This window comes from Peromyscus leucopus, chromosome X (assembly GCF_004664715.2).
Source record: "Peromyscus leucopus breed LL Stock chromosome X, UCI_PerLeu_2.1, whole genome shotgun sequence".
NCBI lineage: Eukaryota > Metazoa > Chordata > Mammalia > Rodentia > Cricetidae > Peromyscus > Peromyscus leucopus.
This window is the reverse complement of record NC_051083.1, coordinates 35,863,892-35,878,188: the sequence shown is the minus strand read 5'-3', so window position 1 is coordinate 35,878,188 and position 14,297 is coordinate 35,863,892. Positions and strand designations below refer to the sequence as shown.

Below are 14,297 nucleotides of genomic sequence, written 5' to 3'. Positions count from 1 at the left end.
AGTGCTCTGCTTGCATATGGTATCTTCCTGGGTATTCATTTCTCTTAGGGTTCAGGAATGGTTTAGGATTCCCTTTATATCATAACAGAATTCTCAATATAGTTTAATAATTATTTGTACCAAACTTCCCTTGTTTAAGTTACTGTGAATTTTTTGTTTCTATACTGATTCAATTATCTTGAAAACTGATTTTACAGCAACTTGGCTGTACTTTTAAAAATCCAGTGTCTTTGATCACATACAGAATGGTACCAGATAAATATTATCCTCAAACTTATCACTTTACGTGTCCACTTGCATTCGCATGATTTTGTGAGTTTATCATAAAATAGATCTGGCATTTAGACCTAAGAAATTACAGCTAGTCCAATCCCTTAAGTTAATTAGAAAGGCTAATTTAAGCTTCTTCACACATAGTGTCAAACTAGAGTCAGGACACCATTTTTTTAACCTCTCATCAGTGCCCTTTCGACTGCATTATGTTACTACTCAATATAAACAAATACTTTATGTAGACAATGATTATACCCTCAGAGTCAGTCTAAATATTAAAACATTCTGTGATGTATAATACGTTCAGCAAATATAACATCACCAAGAACACTTACATAAATATACTGTCTCATACACTGTCTATAAACATCATAAAAAGAAACAGTAATACTAGGTTATCCCCTTTATGTAGGTTGTATTTTTTTAAGAATACAAGTTTCAGCCGGGCGGTGGTGGCGCACGCCTTTAATCCCAGCACTCGGGAGGCAGAGCCAGGCAGATCTCTGTGAGTTCGAGGTTAGCCTGGGCTAACAAGTGAGCTCCAGGAAAGGCGCAAAGCTACGCAGAAAAACCCTGTCTCGAAAAACCAAAAAAAAAAAAAAAAAAAAAAAGAATACAAGTTTCTCCTTTTGTCCTTGGAAATGCAAATGTTTTCCACTTTTATCATATTATACTTGTATTTCTCTTTTGTCCTTTTGGCATGGGTAACAGTTATAAAGGAGTTAATTTTTAAAAAGTTTTTTTTTTATTTTATGTATATGAGTGTTTTGTTTGTATGAATGTCTGCGCAACATGAATGTGCTTGGTGCCTGAGAAGGCCAGAAGAGGGTATTGAATCCCCTGTAACTAGGGTTACAGATGATTGGAAACTACAATGTAGGTGCTGGGAACCGATCCTAGCTCCTCTGTAAGAGTAGCAAGTGCTCTTTATGTTCAGCCATCTCTTCAGCCCACAGAGATTGATTTATAGTTAAAATAGTTTCTAATGTTACTAATAAGCAAAGTGTCAAAATACAATACAATACTCCAGAAACCAATTTCTGGCTTAGTAATAGTGTCACCATATATCTTTAGGCTGATTACAAGGGGTGAATTGGGGCAAGTTAGCAGGATTACATTAACTGTAATATATGTCAAGCAGCATCCTAATACTTTTCATCTATAAAACTCAATATTAAAAATCATATTAATGAGAATAATAACTAGAATTTATATGTCTAAATGTGATAGTCACAATGAAATTTCAAGCATGCAAAAATTCAATTTACATTTGGACCAAGATAGCAGCTTTAAGAGAAGATTCCGGGTTAAAATTGATAAAAGCTGCTTTTTCACAGATCAGAGAACTTATGAAGATCAATATAAAGAATTATATGAATTTGAAAGTCATTAGCATTTTACTCAATTCAAGAAAGCTCTAAAGATTGATGTGATCACTTTCAGTACATTATGGGGCACGCAGCTACAAGAGTACTTAAATAATCTTTAAAGTTTGGGATATTTAGCAGAGGAAAGCTGTTATATAATATGCCATATCAATGTGAGGACAAAGACTAAAACGACCACTTTACTTCCTTTGCCAGGCCCCTCTCTTACAGCCAACTGTTGGTCTTGTGTACTTCAGTCTAGACAGCAGAGAATGCACAAGAACTTCAGATCGGGTGGATTTTTAGAAAAATAAACTTGCAGATGTGAAAAATTATACAAAATGTTTATGAAGTAAAACAAATACCTAACATGCAGAAAGTACTCAAATTCATTACAAAGTTAAATAAGTGTAGAAAAAAGTTTGGAGAGGAGATAAAAAAAAGGAGAAGAGAAGAGAGGGAGGCAGAGAGAGGGAGAGGGAACAGAGGAGGGTGAAGGGGGAAAGGGAGAGGAGAGGAGAAGAAGGAGCATAGTTTTGAATAGTAAAGCATTAAAAATAGGAAAGTATGCATTATTCTTCCCATTGTGTACAAAGATCACACTGTTGGTAAAGGTAAAAAATGTTATTTGGTTTCAGAATAGTTTTTGGTTTAAGCAGTGTGACTTTAATGAACTCACAAGGCCTGGGATTTTTCAAGAGGTTATCAGAGCTGAGAAGTCTTTCAGGCTTACAAATGAGAACAGTAGGGTTGCAAGAAGCACAGTGAGACTGAGAAAGGCCAGGGTCTAAAATAGCTTTTCCAAATGCAAAGACTCCAGTGAAAGGTGGGAGTGAGGAATAAAAGCATGGAACTGAAAAAATTTCCCAGATTATCTGATGCCACTTCATCATATAAAACAAAGATTCAAGCAAAACAAAATAGACAGTCCCCAACATGCCAAGGAACATGAAATACAGAAGGGGCCTCACTGGGGAAATTTTCCTAATTATAGGTATAAGAAAATGTTGATCACTCCAGTATATAGTACATTAATTATCTGCAATGTGCTTCATGATCTCATTCTGTTTTTGACAAGTGGATCTAATGGCACCCCCAAAAGCCCAAGTTGTTCAGTATCCTTTTTTCTTTGTCATATTTTACATTAATACATATCCCTGTTCAACATTACAAGCACATTCCCCTTCCATAATACTTTTTCATAATTACTCTGATTTTAAAGATGAGAAATATGAAACATCAAAATCGTCCCTAAGCCTTATTCAAGCCCGTTTTGACTATTTTACCCATATGAATATGAAATTAAGCCTTAAATACCATAAGAAGTATGGATACAGTAGAAAAAAATATATAATTTCCTTATTTTTATTATAAGCATACTGTAAACTAATTGAAAACAGGGAATTACTTGAAGCTAAAATTTCAGCACTCATCTTTCCAAATATATAAATATATTTGTAAATATATTTTTATTTATTTAAAAATAAAGTAAATATAATACTACTATTCTAGAATATTCACTTTAAAAATTTTAATAGCAAGCCGGGCAGTGGTGGCGCACGCCTTTAATCCCAGCACTCGGGAGGCAGAGGCAGGCGGATCTGTGTGAGTTCAAGGCCAGCCTGGGCTACCAAGTGAGTTCTAGGAAAGGCGCAAAGCTACACAGAGAAACCCTGTCTCGAAAAACCAAAAAAAAAAAAAAAAAAAAAAAAATTAATAGTAATGATTTACTCTATGCTTATGATTTCCTTAGCATTACAATTTAGAATCTTTCCTTTAACACTGGTCAATAAATATTTTGGGATCGTCATATAATTTAGTCATAAATTATATATTCCTGAACAATTTCAGACAGTAATTGTGAATAGTAAATATTATATACTATAACTGTACCATAGTTGACTGTAATATTCTCTATTTCTTATTTTTCATTATTATATATTATGCTTCTCTGAATATTAACTATAGAAAATGTTATTGTATTCCAGATTCTATTGCCAGGAAAGTATAGGAATATGGATTTTTATTTTATTTGAGAGTTTCATACATGCGTACTGTATTTATAACATTTCCACCTCTCCCCCACCTACCCAATTCCTTGTGTGCCCTCACCTAACCTACTAGGTACATTTAGAATTGCATTTATGTTTAGGGATAAACTTAAAGTTATTGGATAAACTTTCAGGGAGCTTGTCCCTGGAGAAAACTGATTCTTCTCTTAGCAGCTACTGCCTGCCTGTGGATCATCATCTAGGGGTGGAATCTAGTAAAATTTCCTCCATCCACATTGGTATGTCAACTGATGCTACCATTATGCAGGTCTGATAAGGCACCATACTACTGAGATTTCATAGGTGCGCCTTCCCTGTCATGTCTAGAAGACACTATCTAGCAGCAGGCATCCTAGTCCACTGGCTCTTACAATATTTCCACCCTCTTTTCAATGATTTTCCCTGAATCTTGGGAGTAGAGGGTATATTGACTTCTCAGTCAATCATAAATCATTTCTGTCATTTCGTGAAACTTAGCATAAGCATTCTATGTTTAAATTTATTCATCCATAAGAGATGACAGTAAATTTTTTCCTGAATACCAAAATGAATTAGTGTGTATATCACACTCAAAGTAATGGCAGAAGCAAATTGCAAAATACCATGTAAATATTAGAATTAATGTTTCTGAGACTTGAAAGTATGTCAAACTTGCTTTCCTAAAAGGATTTGGTCCTATACATGTATAGCAATAAATTAAGCCCATTCTATTTTCATGAAGGTTCCCATCAGCACATGAGTATGTTTAAAAGTATGTGTATGAATAGATAGAAAACACATTTTATTAATGGTTTATAAAAATTTCTTGATATTTGAGAATAACTGCCTCTGATGAGTACTAGTAGTGGTACTCTATTAAATTATTATAATTTAATGAGCAATGTGGAGATTGTCTCTTTAAAAATACATAAAAATTAGGATATGCACATTATCTTTTGATAGTCAGATCAAAATTTTAACCATTGAAAAATAATTAGCACTTCTATGCACTTTTCTGTTCTTAATCAATCACTTCATCTGTGTTTAACATGTATTCTTTGTCATCAAGTACTTTCTTATTCAGGAATTTGGATTATTTGGTTTCACTTATTTAATAATCTTATTCTAACACATGTATCAGGAAAGTACTTTAGTAACCTTGTTAATCTAAAAATATGTTTTTTTTTAAAAAAAAATTGTCTTTGCACATGAGCTTTGGCTTTGTTTTTCTTTAAAATATTTGCAGTTTTTCATCCACTGTCTTCTGGAAATACATTTATTCATATTCATATTCTCTCTTTCTCTCATTTTCTCCCTCTCATTTGAGGCTCATGATCCTCCTGCCTCAATTTCTCAACATGCACCACCAAACTGAACTTCATTTCCTCTAGTCCCTCTGGTTAAATGAATAATATAGTAACGTTTTCCCATTATGATTATGAAATATTTATATGATAATATCTTGAAATAATTATCCTTCTAACACATTTTCTAACTTTGGTGAATATCCAACTTTCTTGTCCAAAATTATTCTATTATAGCATTTATTATTGCTTCCTTTCTTAGAAAGAGTTGTTGATGAGTTAACTAAAACCTATCCTCTAAAACCCTTCTCTCATAGTTGCCATTTTCTGAATATGTAAATATCTTATTACTGTGCTGTTAAAGTCCACTTGGTGTCTCACTCTCAAATTTTCTTGATATCCGATTTTCATTTTAGTGATTTTACGTGGTCTTACTTCTATTTCTGTTTTGTTACTCCTAATATAACCATTTTCTTAGCTCACTTGGTCTCTGTTTACAGTGTACCTATCTTCTTTATAATATGCTATTTTTTAAGTAGGTAGCATTTTTGACTCTTACTATGGACATAAAACAGGCTTAATACACCTACTTCATGAGGCAGGATTAGTTTAATATTGTAGTGTATTCAATCATATTTCCTTTTCTCTTTCTGTTTTTTTTAAACTAATCCTTATATACTGAACTAATTTAAGAATAGACACCTCACAACTTTCCTTAACTCTCTAAGTTTTCCTAGGTGTGTTGAAGAGTGCAATGATACCTGTATTTCCTTATGGAATTCCTAAGATATTGTAGTTTTCCAAACATGATCATTTCCTTCCTCTTGACAACTGCCTCCCATCCCTTCCAGAGAAAAGAAAATCTAGTCTACTATAAACATCTTCAACTCACTTTCTTAATTATAAATATATTCAAACAATTGTTATACTATATTTACCATTTGAACTTTGCTTTTGCCACTTACATATTTTTAAAGGGAGGGTCTCACATCTGGTGTGTTTGGGAAATCACTATGCAGATGAGGCTAGGCATGAATTCACAGACTTTTGGGTGCTTCTGCCTTCCAAGTGCTAGGATTAAAGGTGTAAGCCACCATGTTTGGCTCTATTTTTGCAAATCTTGGTTTCCATCTTATCAGATAAAATCTGGATTGCCATTCAGAGACCTATGAATTTTTTCTTCTTAAAGCATCATAAAAATTTTCAAGAGTTTTGTTATTTAACATCAGTTGAGTAGAAGATAGATGGGAAGTGGAATGATAACATGGCATAGAATTGTATTCTGAGCTTAACTGACTGGCTGATGCTATCAGTGTCTCCAGCATCACCAGACAGAATGTTAAACTTCTAACTAGATAAGGTGTAGAACTTTCCTAAGAAAACATACTGCATTTATTTTGAAAGTTTCAAAGGTTTATTTATTATTTAGTCACTCATTTGTAATAGCAAGTACCTCAGAATCTGGTATGAGAAAAAGAGAAGTGAATAGAATTTACTACTAGTATAAGTTCAATTTACCAACAATCTAAGTTCATCATTAGAGATTTATATAAGAAATAAAGTTAATTTAACATAGAAATGATTATTATTTATTTTAAATTTAAATAAAATTTCAAACATTGGTTTATATTATGAAATAACTTATTTCCTTAACAAAACTAATCAAAATTAGATAGGGCATTTTGTAGAAGAGAAATCTCACAATATTCCTTTACCTTTAAACTAATATCTGTTTGGGTGGGGGGTGGGGAGGATCTGGGAGGAGTAGGGGGAGGTGAAAAGCATGATCAAGAATATACTGTATGAAAACTTACTAAAAGTAAGTTCATTTATGTTATCCTGTCACAGGGTAGCATCTGAACTTTTTTCAGAAATAAAATTTCTTATTTTCATAGCCCAGTATCAATTGCTATTTTGTATTTAATTGCTTTGTAAACATACTAGTTCCCTACTGGAACTATTCTTCACCTTAATTAAATTACATCAACAGATGTGAAAAAAATATACCATATTTACATTAAGCAAAAAATGAAAAGCAAAGAGAAATCATGCCTAGAGATGAGAACCTAAAATGAAGCTAATATCTAAAATAGGTACAACTATTAACTACTTCAATTTTATGTTTCTAACAAGCAATACATAGGGGAAATTAAATACAAGTGTTTTGATACAATAAGAGATTATTCTGGAAAAACTGCACAAAGAGAAAATCACAACACACACACTGACCTCAATAAAAGCCAGGAAGTAAACACATGAAGAACCCATAAAAGCAGGTCAAAGTTTAATTAAGAAAATTCAACAGTTCAGGAGGAACCGCCATTGCTGCAGAAAATTCACTGCCAAAGAAATAGTAACTCCAAGGAAATAAAAATATAGGACATAAAAGGTCTTCTTGTTTTCCTTAATAACTAAAACAACATGTACAGCTAATTAGTAGCCCCGAGTTCCACAGGAAAGAGGACAATACAATTGACAAGGTCTCAGGGAATGAGAATTGACAGTAACTACCAGATCCAAAAAGAACATGGACCTTTGATATCAGATTTGTTCCAATTCAGCACTCAAAATGTTTTAGTATCTGCAACCCACAGTTTCACTTATTAGAAAATTATGATTAAATGAAATATGGGTTTGGTATATCTTATAAAGAATGCTTTGGATCAGAATGTGTTTTGGATTATGGATTTTTTTGTTGTGGAAAATTTGCACATATATGATGGAACAACTTGGGAATGTGATTCAAGTGTAGACACCAAGTTCATGTGTGTCTTATATATACCTTACATGGCAAATTTTTTTTATTTTTTTAAGATTTATTTATTTATTATGTATACAGTGTTCTGCCTGCATGGTTGCTGGGAATTGAACTCGGGACCTCTGGAAGAACAACCAGTGCTTTTAACACCTGAGTCGTCTCTCCAGCCCCCGGCAATTTTATTTTATTTCAGATACTCTTTCTGCAAAAAAGTTATATACACCAAACCATTAGAAAATAATGGTGTCAATATTTTAGCAACAAGGACAATCATTGCTTACTCTAAACGTATGTGATAACAGAAAGCAGCCACTGTCCTGTAGTTAATCACATAAGTACAATAGTAAAAGGAAGATATACCATTGACACACTAAGAACAGATGTTCACTGACACAATTAGCATCATCAAAATACCTATATAGCCGGGCGGTGGTGGCGCACGCCTTTAATCCCAGTACTCGGGAGGTAGAGGCAGGTGGATCTCTGTGAGTTCGAGGCCAGCCTGGTCTTCAAAGCGAGTTCCAGGAAAGGCGCAAAGCTACACAGAGAAACCCTGTCTCGAAAAACCAAAAAAAAAAAAAAAAAAAAAAAAAAAAAAAAAAAAACCTATATATCAGCTTTTATCCAGTAGCAGCAATAACCAAATATAGACTTTTGGTCTTTACCTATGATGTGACATGATTAAAGGTTATTGCAAAAGATGTCTTATTGTTTTAGCTAAGAAGAACGACGATCCTTTAATAAAGTTTCTCATGTTGTGGTGACCCCCCAACCATAAAATTATTTCCAGTGCCACTTCATAACTGTTAACTTGCTACAGTTATGAACTGTAATGTAAATATCTGTGTTTTCTGATAGTCATATGCAACCCCTGGCCACTTAGCCTGAATGCGGTTGTGATTAGCACGTTGAGGGCCACTGGATTAGGCATAGTTACAGGATCAAGGAGTAGGTCCCCTAGGGATACTGGATACTTTTTTAAATGTTTTTCTTTAATGTTTCTTCCAGAGTCATCTACTCCATTAAAAACAGATTTTGTCTCAAAAGACTCTTCTTGATCTTATGAACTATTGCAATTTCTTGTTCTGTTATAAAAAAAAAAAAAGAACAGTTCTCTATTCCTCCAATAGGCCCATTATCTGTTTTCACTGTGTCAACAATAGGCACTTTCTCTGCTGTATTAAAAATGCCATCTTTGCTGGGCAGTGGTGGCACATGCTTTTAATCCCAGCACTCGGGAGGCAGAGGCAGGCAGATCTCTGTCTCTGTGAGTTTGAGACCAGCCTGGTCTACAAAGCAAGTTCCAGGACAGCTAGGACTGTTACACAGAGAAACCCTGTCTTGAAAAAAAAAGTCATCTTCGTTGTAACAATATTCATTATCATCTTGATTCACAACAATTTTGACAATTAAACTGCCACCAATGAATGAACAACTAGAATATCAATGATGATATAACCTTTGGTATCTACTCCAATGAATATTTTCATTTGATCCTAAGCACAACACATCTTTTCAATGTTCATGCTGAGTCTTGCTTTAAACTTTTGCAACTAGCTTAGGAAATACTCACAGTCCCATTTAAGTTTCAATTCATTGAGGCAGATCTGTCCTTGTTTCATCTCAATCAGCACATTAAGTGGAAGGTGCTACAATGTAGTGGGTTCACTATTTAAATATGGAACTGAGATTTCCAGTTTTCAATTTCTGTGGTATTCTGTTCTGTATTTAAGCACAGTCCTTCACCAGTTCATTCTTTTGTTTCTTTATGTCATACATAGTAATTATTCAGATACCAAATTCTTCTGTGAGAAGTTTCATACTTACACTGCTGTCCAATTTCTTCAACAGTTTACTTTCTGTATTACAGATCAATATATCTTTATCTTTTTTCACTGGGACACAGATTATCTACAGACATTTTGGGGGTAATATTGGAGCGATATCTTTATGGTACAGAAGGAATAAACAAAATTAATAAAGAAATAAACGATGTGGTATTTAATGCACACAGGTCTTATGCAGAACCTGCAGCTGGCCCTCGCACATGCCATTTCATTATCCTTTACAGGTATTCTTGCATTAGATACACAAAAAAGATATATCAGAACTTTTGTTGAGGTCTGAGAGAGTCATCTTTTCCTTGGTGATCTTAGATTAGTTGTGTTGTGAGCCTGGATTTCAATGAGCCCCATCATATGAAGTCAGGGATGGAATTTTCCACTTACAGTATTGGTGGCTTCACATGTGTGGTCAAAAACCTTAGTTTTTGGAGCTGGTGAGATGGCTCAGTGGGGAAAAGGCATTTGCTGCCAAGCCTGATGACCTGCATTTGAACTTTGGAACACACATTACAGGAGAGAACTGACTCCCATGAGTATCCTCTGAACTCCGTGTGTGTGTGTGTGTGTGTGTGTGTGTGTGTGTGTGTGTGTGTGTGTGTGTTACATGTATATGTGCATACAAAAGTTTTATATTTTGAATGAACTTCAAGATAACTACTAAACCTGTAACATGCTTCCAGAATTTAAACTACTGCTTGGAATATGTGTGTGTGTATGTGTGTGTGTGTGTGTGTGTGTGTGTGTGTGTGTGTGTGTATAAATATATATATTTAAATCATTATTTTTATTTAAATAACAATAAATATTAAATAAATATTTCCTTTCTGTTCTCCAGAACCTCTGGATAGTAGTACCTAAGAAGTGTTAGAGACAGTTATTTTTTTCTTCCTAGACTAACAGAGAAAAGAGTAGATCAGTTGTTTATGGTGGATAAAGAAATGACAAAGGTCATCACTGCTACAGAATGAGGGGAAGAGCATTAACTCAGCATTGCTGCCATTCTGAGTTCATCTTTCCCCCATATATTTAGGCAAGATATTTTATATATGTCTCACTCCTGAAATATAACATTTTTGTGATTATTCAAATAATTATAAACAGAAAGAATAAAAATGTCAAGGCACATGGATCTTCACGAACAACCACATAATTACTGCAGAAGTGCCATGTTCTCCCAGCAGAAGTGAAAAAGGTATTTTAACATAGGTGAGAATTCATTAGAAAGATTTACAAAAAGTAAAAAAGCAATGTGTTCACTAACAACAGATAACTACTCATTTTGAGAGTATAATATAACCATATCTCACTTCTCATATTAAAATATCAGCAAACTCTCAGTGAGATTGCAAATTATCCTCTGATTTTTTTCATGAATAATGTGGCATGTATTCATAGCTACCTCATCATCAACAAAATAAATAAATGTAAAAAATATAAAGAAATTTATGGATTCAACAAATACTGACAAATTGTCATTTAGAGGTCTGGTTCTTGAGTATGAGATCAGAGCAAGGAAGTTTGATTTTTTTAGGAAATATTTCATCTGAATGAATATAGCAATAAATTATTCCCATTGTAGAAGAAAATACCTTGTTCTGATATATTTTTAAGTCATAAATTACTAAGAAAAGTTCTTTCCAATTCTGTTTCCAAGATGATTTTATTTTACTCAAATCTTGCCTCATATAATAATATTCAAATATTAAATCATGTTTTTCTATTAGCTAAAAACAAGAGGACCATAACTAACATGTTTTGATTCTTTTATAGTTTTCCTAAAATGTATACTTAACTAATGTAGGTTAATAGATTTTTTTTTATTATGGATTACTTTTTGGAAACCATAAATATTGTGTAAGTAAATATTGTCTATTGGAGATAAAAATATAAGTAAATCTACTTACCACATGAAGAATTTTATTCTCAGTTTCATACACTGTGCAATCCTGAAAACAAGAACACATATTCTGTTCAAATAATTATCCATTTTAAAGTATGTTTTTAGGAATTGTACTAAGAAAAAAATCTTGACATTTCAAGTAAAGACTGAACTAATGGGAAAACTCTGGAAATCTTACTTTTTTTGGTCAAGTAGAACCAATGGTAAGGTTAGAAGGTCAGTTATTTTGCCGTAAGTATATTTTCTAATTTGACTAACTTTTTTTTGTATTTTTTTATTTTATAATTTAATTTAATTTTACATATCAGCCACGAATTCCTCTGCCCCCTGCCTTCTCCCCACCCCACCCCCCATTCCCATCTCCTCCAGGGCAAGGACTAACTTTAAGCACACACAATAAAGGGCAATAGACGCTAAGACTACTTTTGAAACATTGAAAAAATTATTAAACATTTTTATCTAAAACTTTACCCATGACAAATGAATCTGTTAAAATATCTCCAAGATTTTAAACATTGATTTATTACAGGTTAGACCACTAAGAAAACATTAACATTTATTTTGACATTCATATCAAAATCTAATACCTTCATATTTTAACTACTCAAATTACTAAATATACTTTATATTATGTATTTAAAAATAACAGGTTTATAGTTCTTACATAAATTTGAATGTCTGAAATTGTAAAAAATTATTTTGAAAACTAACTACAATTTTATCTCTTGTTAACCAATAAGCCACAGTATGAAAAGATGTCTTCTGCTTAGAAACATATTGTCATTTTCTTCAAGAAATTTGTAAACTGGCCATAGACATGATATGTATTAGTAGTGACCCAATAAGAGTAATCCGACAATTAAGTGAGAAAATGAGATAAACTTCTTGGCCCAGAGTCTGACACATAGGGAGTAATAAATATGCTGCAATATAGTACTCTTGTTTGGCATCATTATTTTAATTTAAAAAAATCTACTGTTTTTACTTAAAAAGATAAAATTAACAATTACTTGGTACATTACCCCAAAATCCATATTCCACTCTATTATATATTTCAAAGAATTTTGTTTTGTTTCCTCTGAAATTCATTTAAAAAAGAAGATCTACAACTTTTATAATATCATTTAAATATAATACTTTGTTCAGGTAATCTTCAGGTACACATTCATAGCAGGCACATACTTACTAATCAGGGGCAATATTTTTTTTATGAATCTTGTTATATTGCCCAGGCTTCTCTTAACTTGTACTTTTCTGGTGTTTGAGTAGCTATAACTAAAGGTATATGTCACTGTACCTGGCATATTAGGAAAAAGATTTATGAGGAAAAGTTAGGTCAGATTTCAGAATCTAAGAGTAATACTTCGGATTGAGTCTAATATGCTAAAGGCAAAAAGCATGTCTACCAACAGAGTCACTTCCGTACCTGTATAGATTTAAACAAAGTAAACTCTTAATACTTAATTATGAATCATGTATACAGAGAAACCAACGTAAGGATAAGATATTATATAAGGAAAATTAACTTGGAATATGGTTGAAATTTGGAAGAATTTCATGCTGCAGAAATTATTTTTGAACACAACCGCATTGGGAAGAGATAATTCGGAAAATGCTGGGAGGTTGCCTGGACTCCTGATGCTGTTTTTTCAGCATGCTTCAGTAGCAATGGATTTAAGTTTCATCATATATCTATCTTCCCCAAATCAAAGGCTATTATTAAACATTCAAACTTCAAAGAAAGGAAATATCATTTAAATGAATACTCTACTAGTGGTACAGTAATGTATATACCCTGCTAGCATCATAGTAATCATACAAAACATAATTTAACATGATATCTTATGTTGCTATAACACAAAGAACTGTTAAAATAATCTTGTTGTAAATAGTATTAATATGCTAAATCTATTCTGTATGCTTTATAAGACAAGACAAAAAGTCATGTATCATTATGCTATACCTGCATCATTACTAATTATTATTTTAGCAGGGAAGAAAGCAGATATGTACATATTAAGGAAGTACAAAAAAACCCCTCATGCCCTCTTGATGTTTTATGTATGTATGCATGTATGTATGGATGTACATAAATACATCTTATCTCTACTCACTAAAAAGGCAAAGGAACAAAGATCAACTTGGAAATAATTAATTTTTCAGTTCTGTGGTCTTGTTATACCATTTCCCAGGCCTTCTTGGAAAATGACTAATTCCAAATCAGATTAGAAATATACATGATAAGAGTGGACTATATTTTGATTTAAGATAGAATGAAACTATCTAAGATGACTAGTATAGAGCTAGGAGTTAACATGAAGAGATTCCTACTTCCTAAACAGAATAATCTGAGTATGTAAGAAGATAATAGTGCAATGGATGGAAACACACTAAATACTATGGAATACTAATTATGTTAATGTGCCTAAGGTTTTAATACGAAATTTAAAATTACTAGTGCTGATAACATATATTTCATAAAATAGTTTAGTGATATTATATATACTGAACTGACTAGACCAGGTAGGACAGATGTCTTTTCCTCTTAAATGAGCAACTACTCATCTATTGTGCTAGGCACACAAAAATGAGTAAAATATGGTGTGATGGTTAAATTGCCAACTTGTCATGACCTGGAATCAACTGGCCAGAGAATCTTAAGTACAGTGTCTACGTTTGGGTTGGCCTGAGGCTGAGTCCAGGGGGTTGTCTTAAGTGAATACAGGAAGACCCAGTTTGCTGTGGTTGGTGCCATATCTTAGGCAAGGTTCCTGAATGATGTAAGAATGGAAACATTGAGCTGAGCACAAACAAGCAAGCG

General features: G+C 33.0%; 1 protein-coding gene across 5 annotated transcripts in view; it reads right to left on the bottom strand.

Annotated features, from left to right (window-relative positions):
- Positions 1-14,297, bottom strand: part of Cnksr2 (connector enhancer of kinase suppressor of Ras 2) — a 241,405-nt gene that overhangs the window by 134,543 nt on the left and 92,565 nt on the right. For all 5 annotated transcript variants that reach the window (XM_028873221.2, XM_028873217.2, XM_028873218.2 and 2 more), the window contains exon 5: positions 11,481-11,522. In XM_028873221.2, the coding sequence (XP_028729054.1) occupies positions 11,481-11,522 (42 nt within the window). The remainder of the gene's footprint in view (positions 1-11,480; positions 11,523-14,297) is intronic.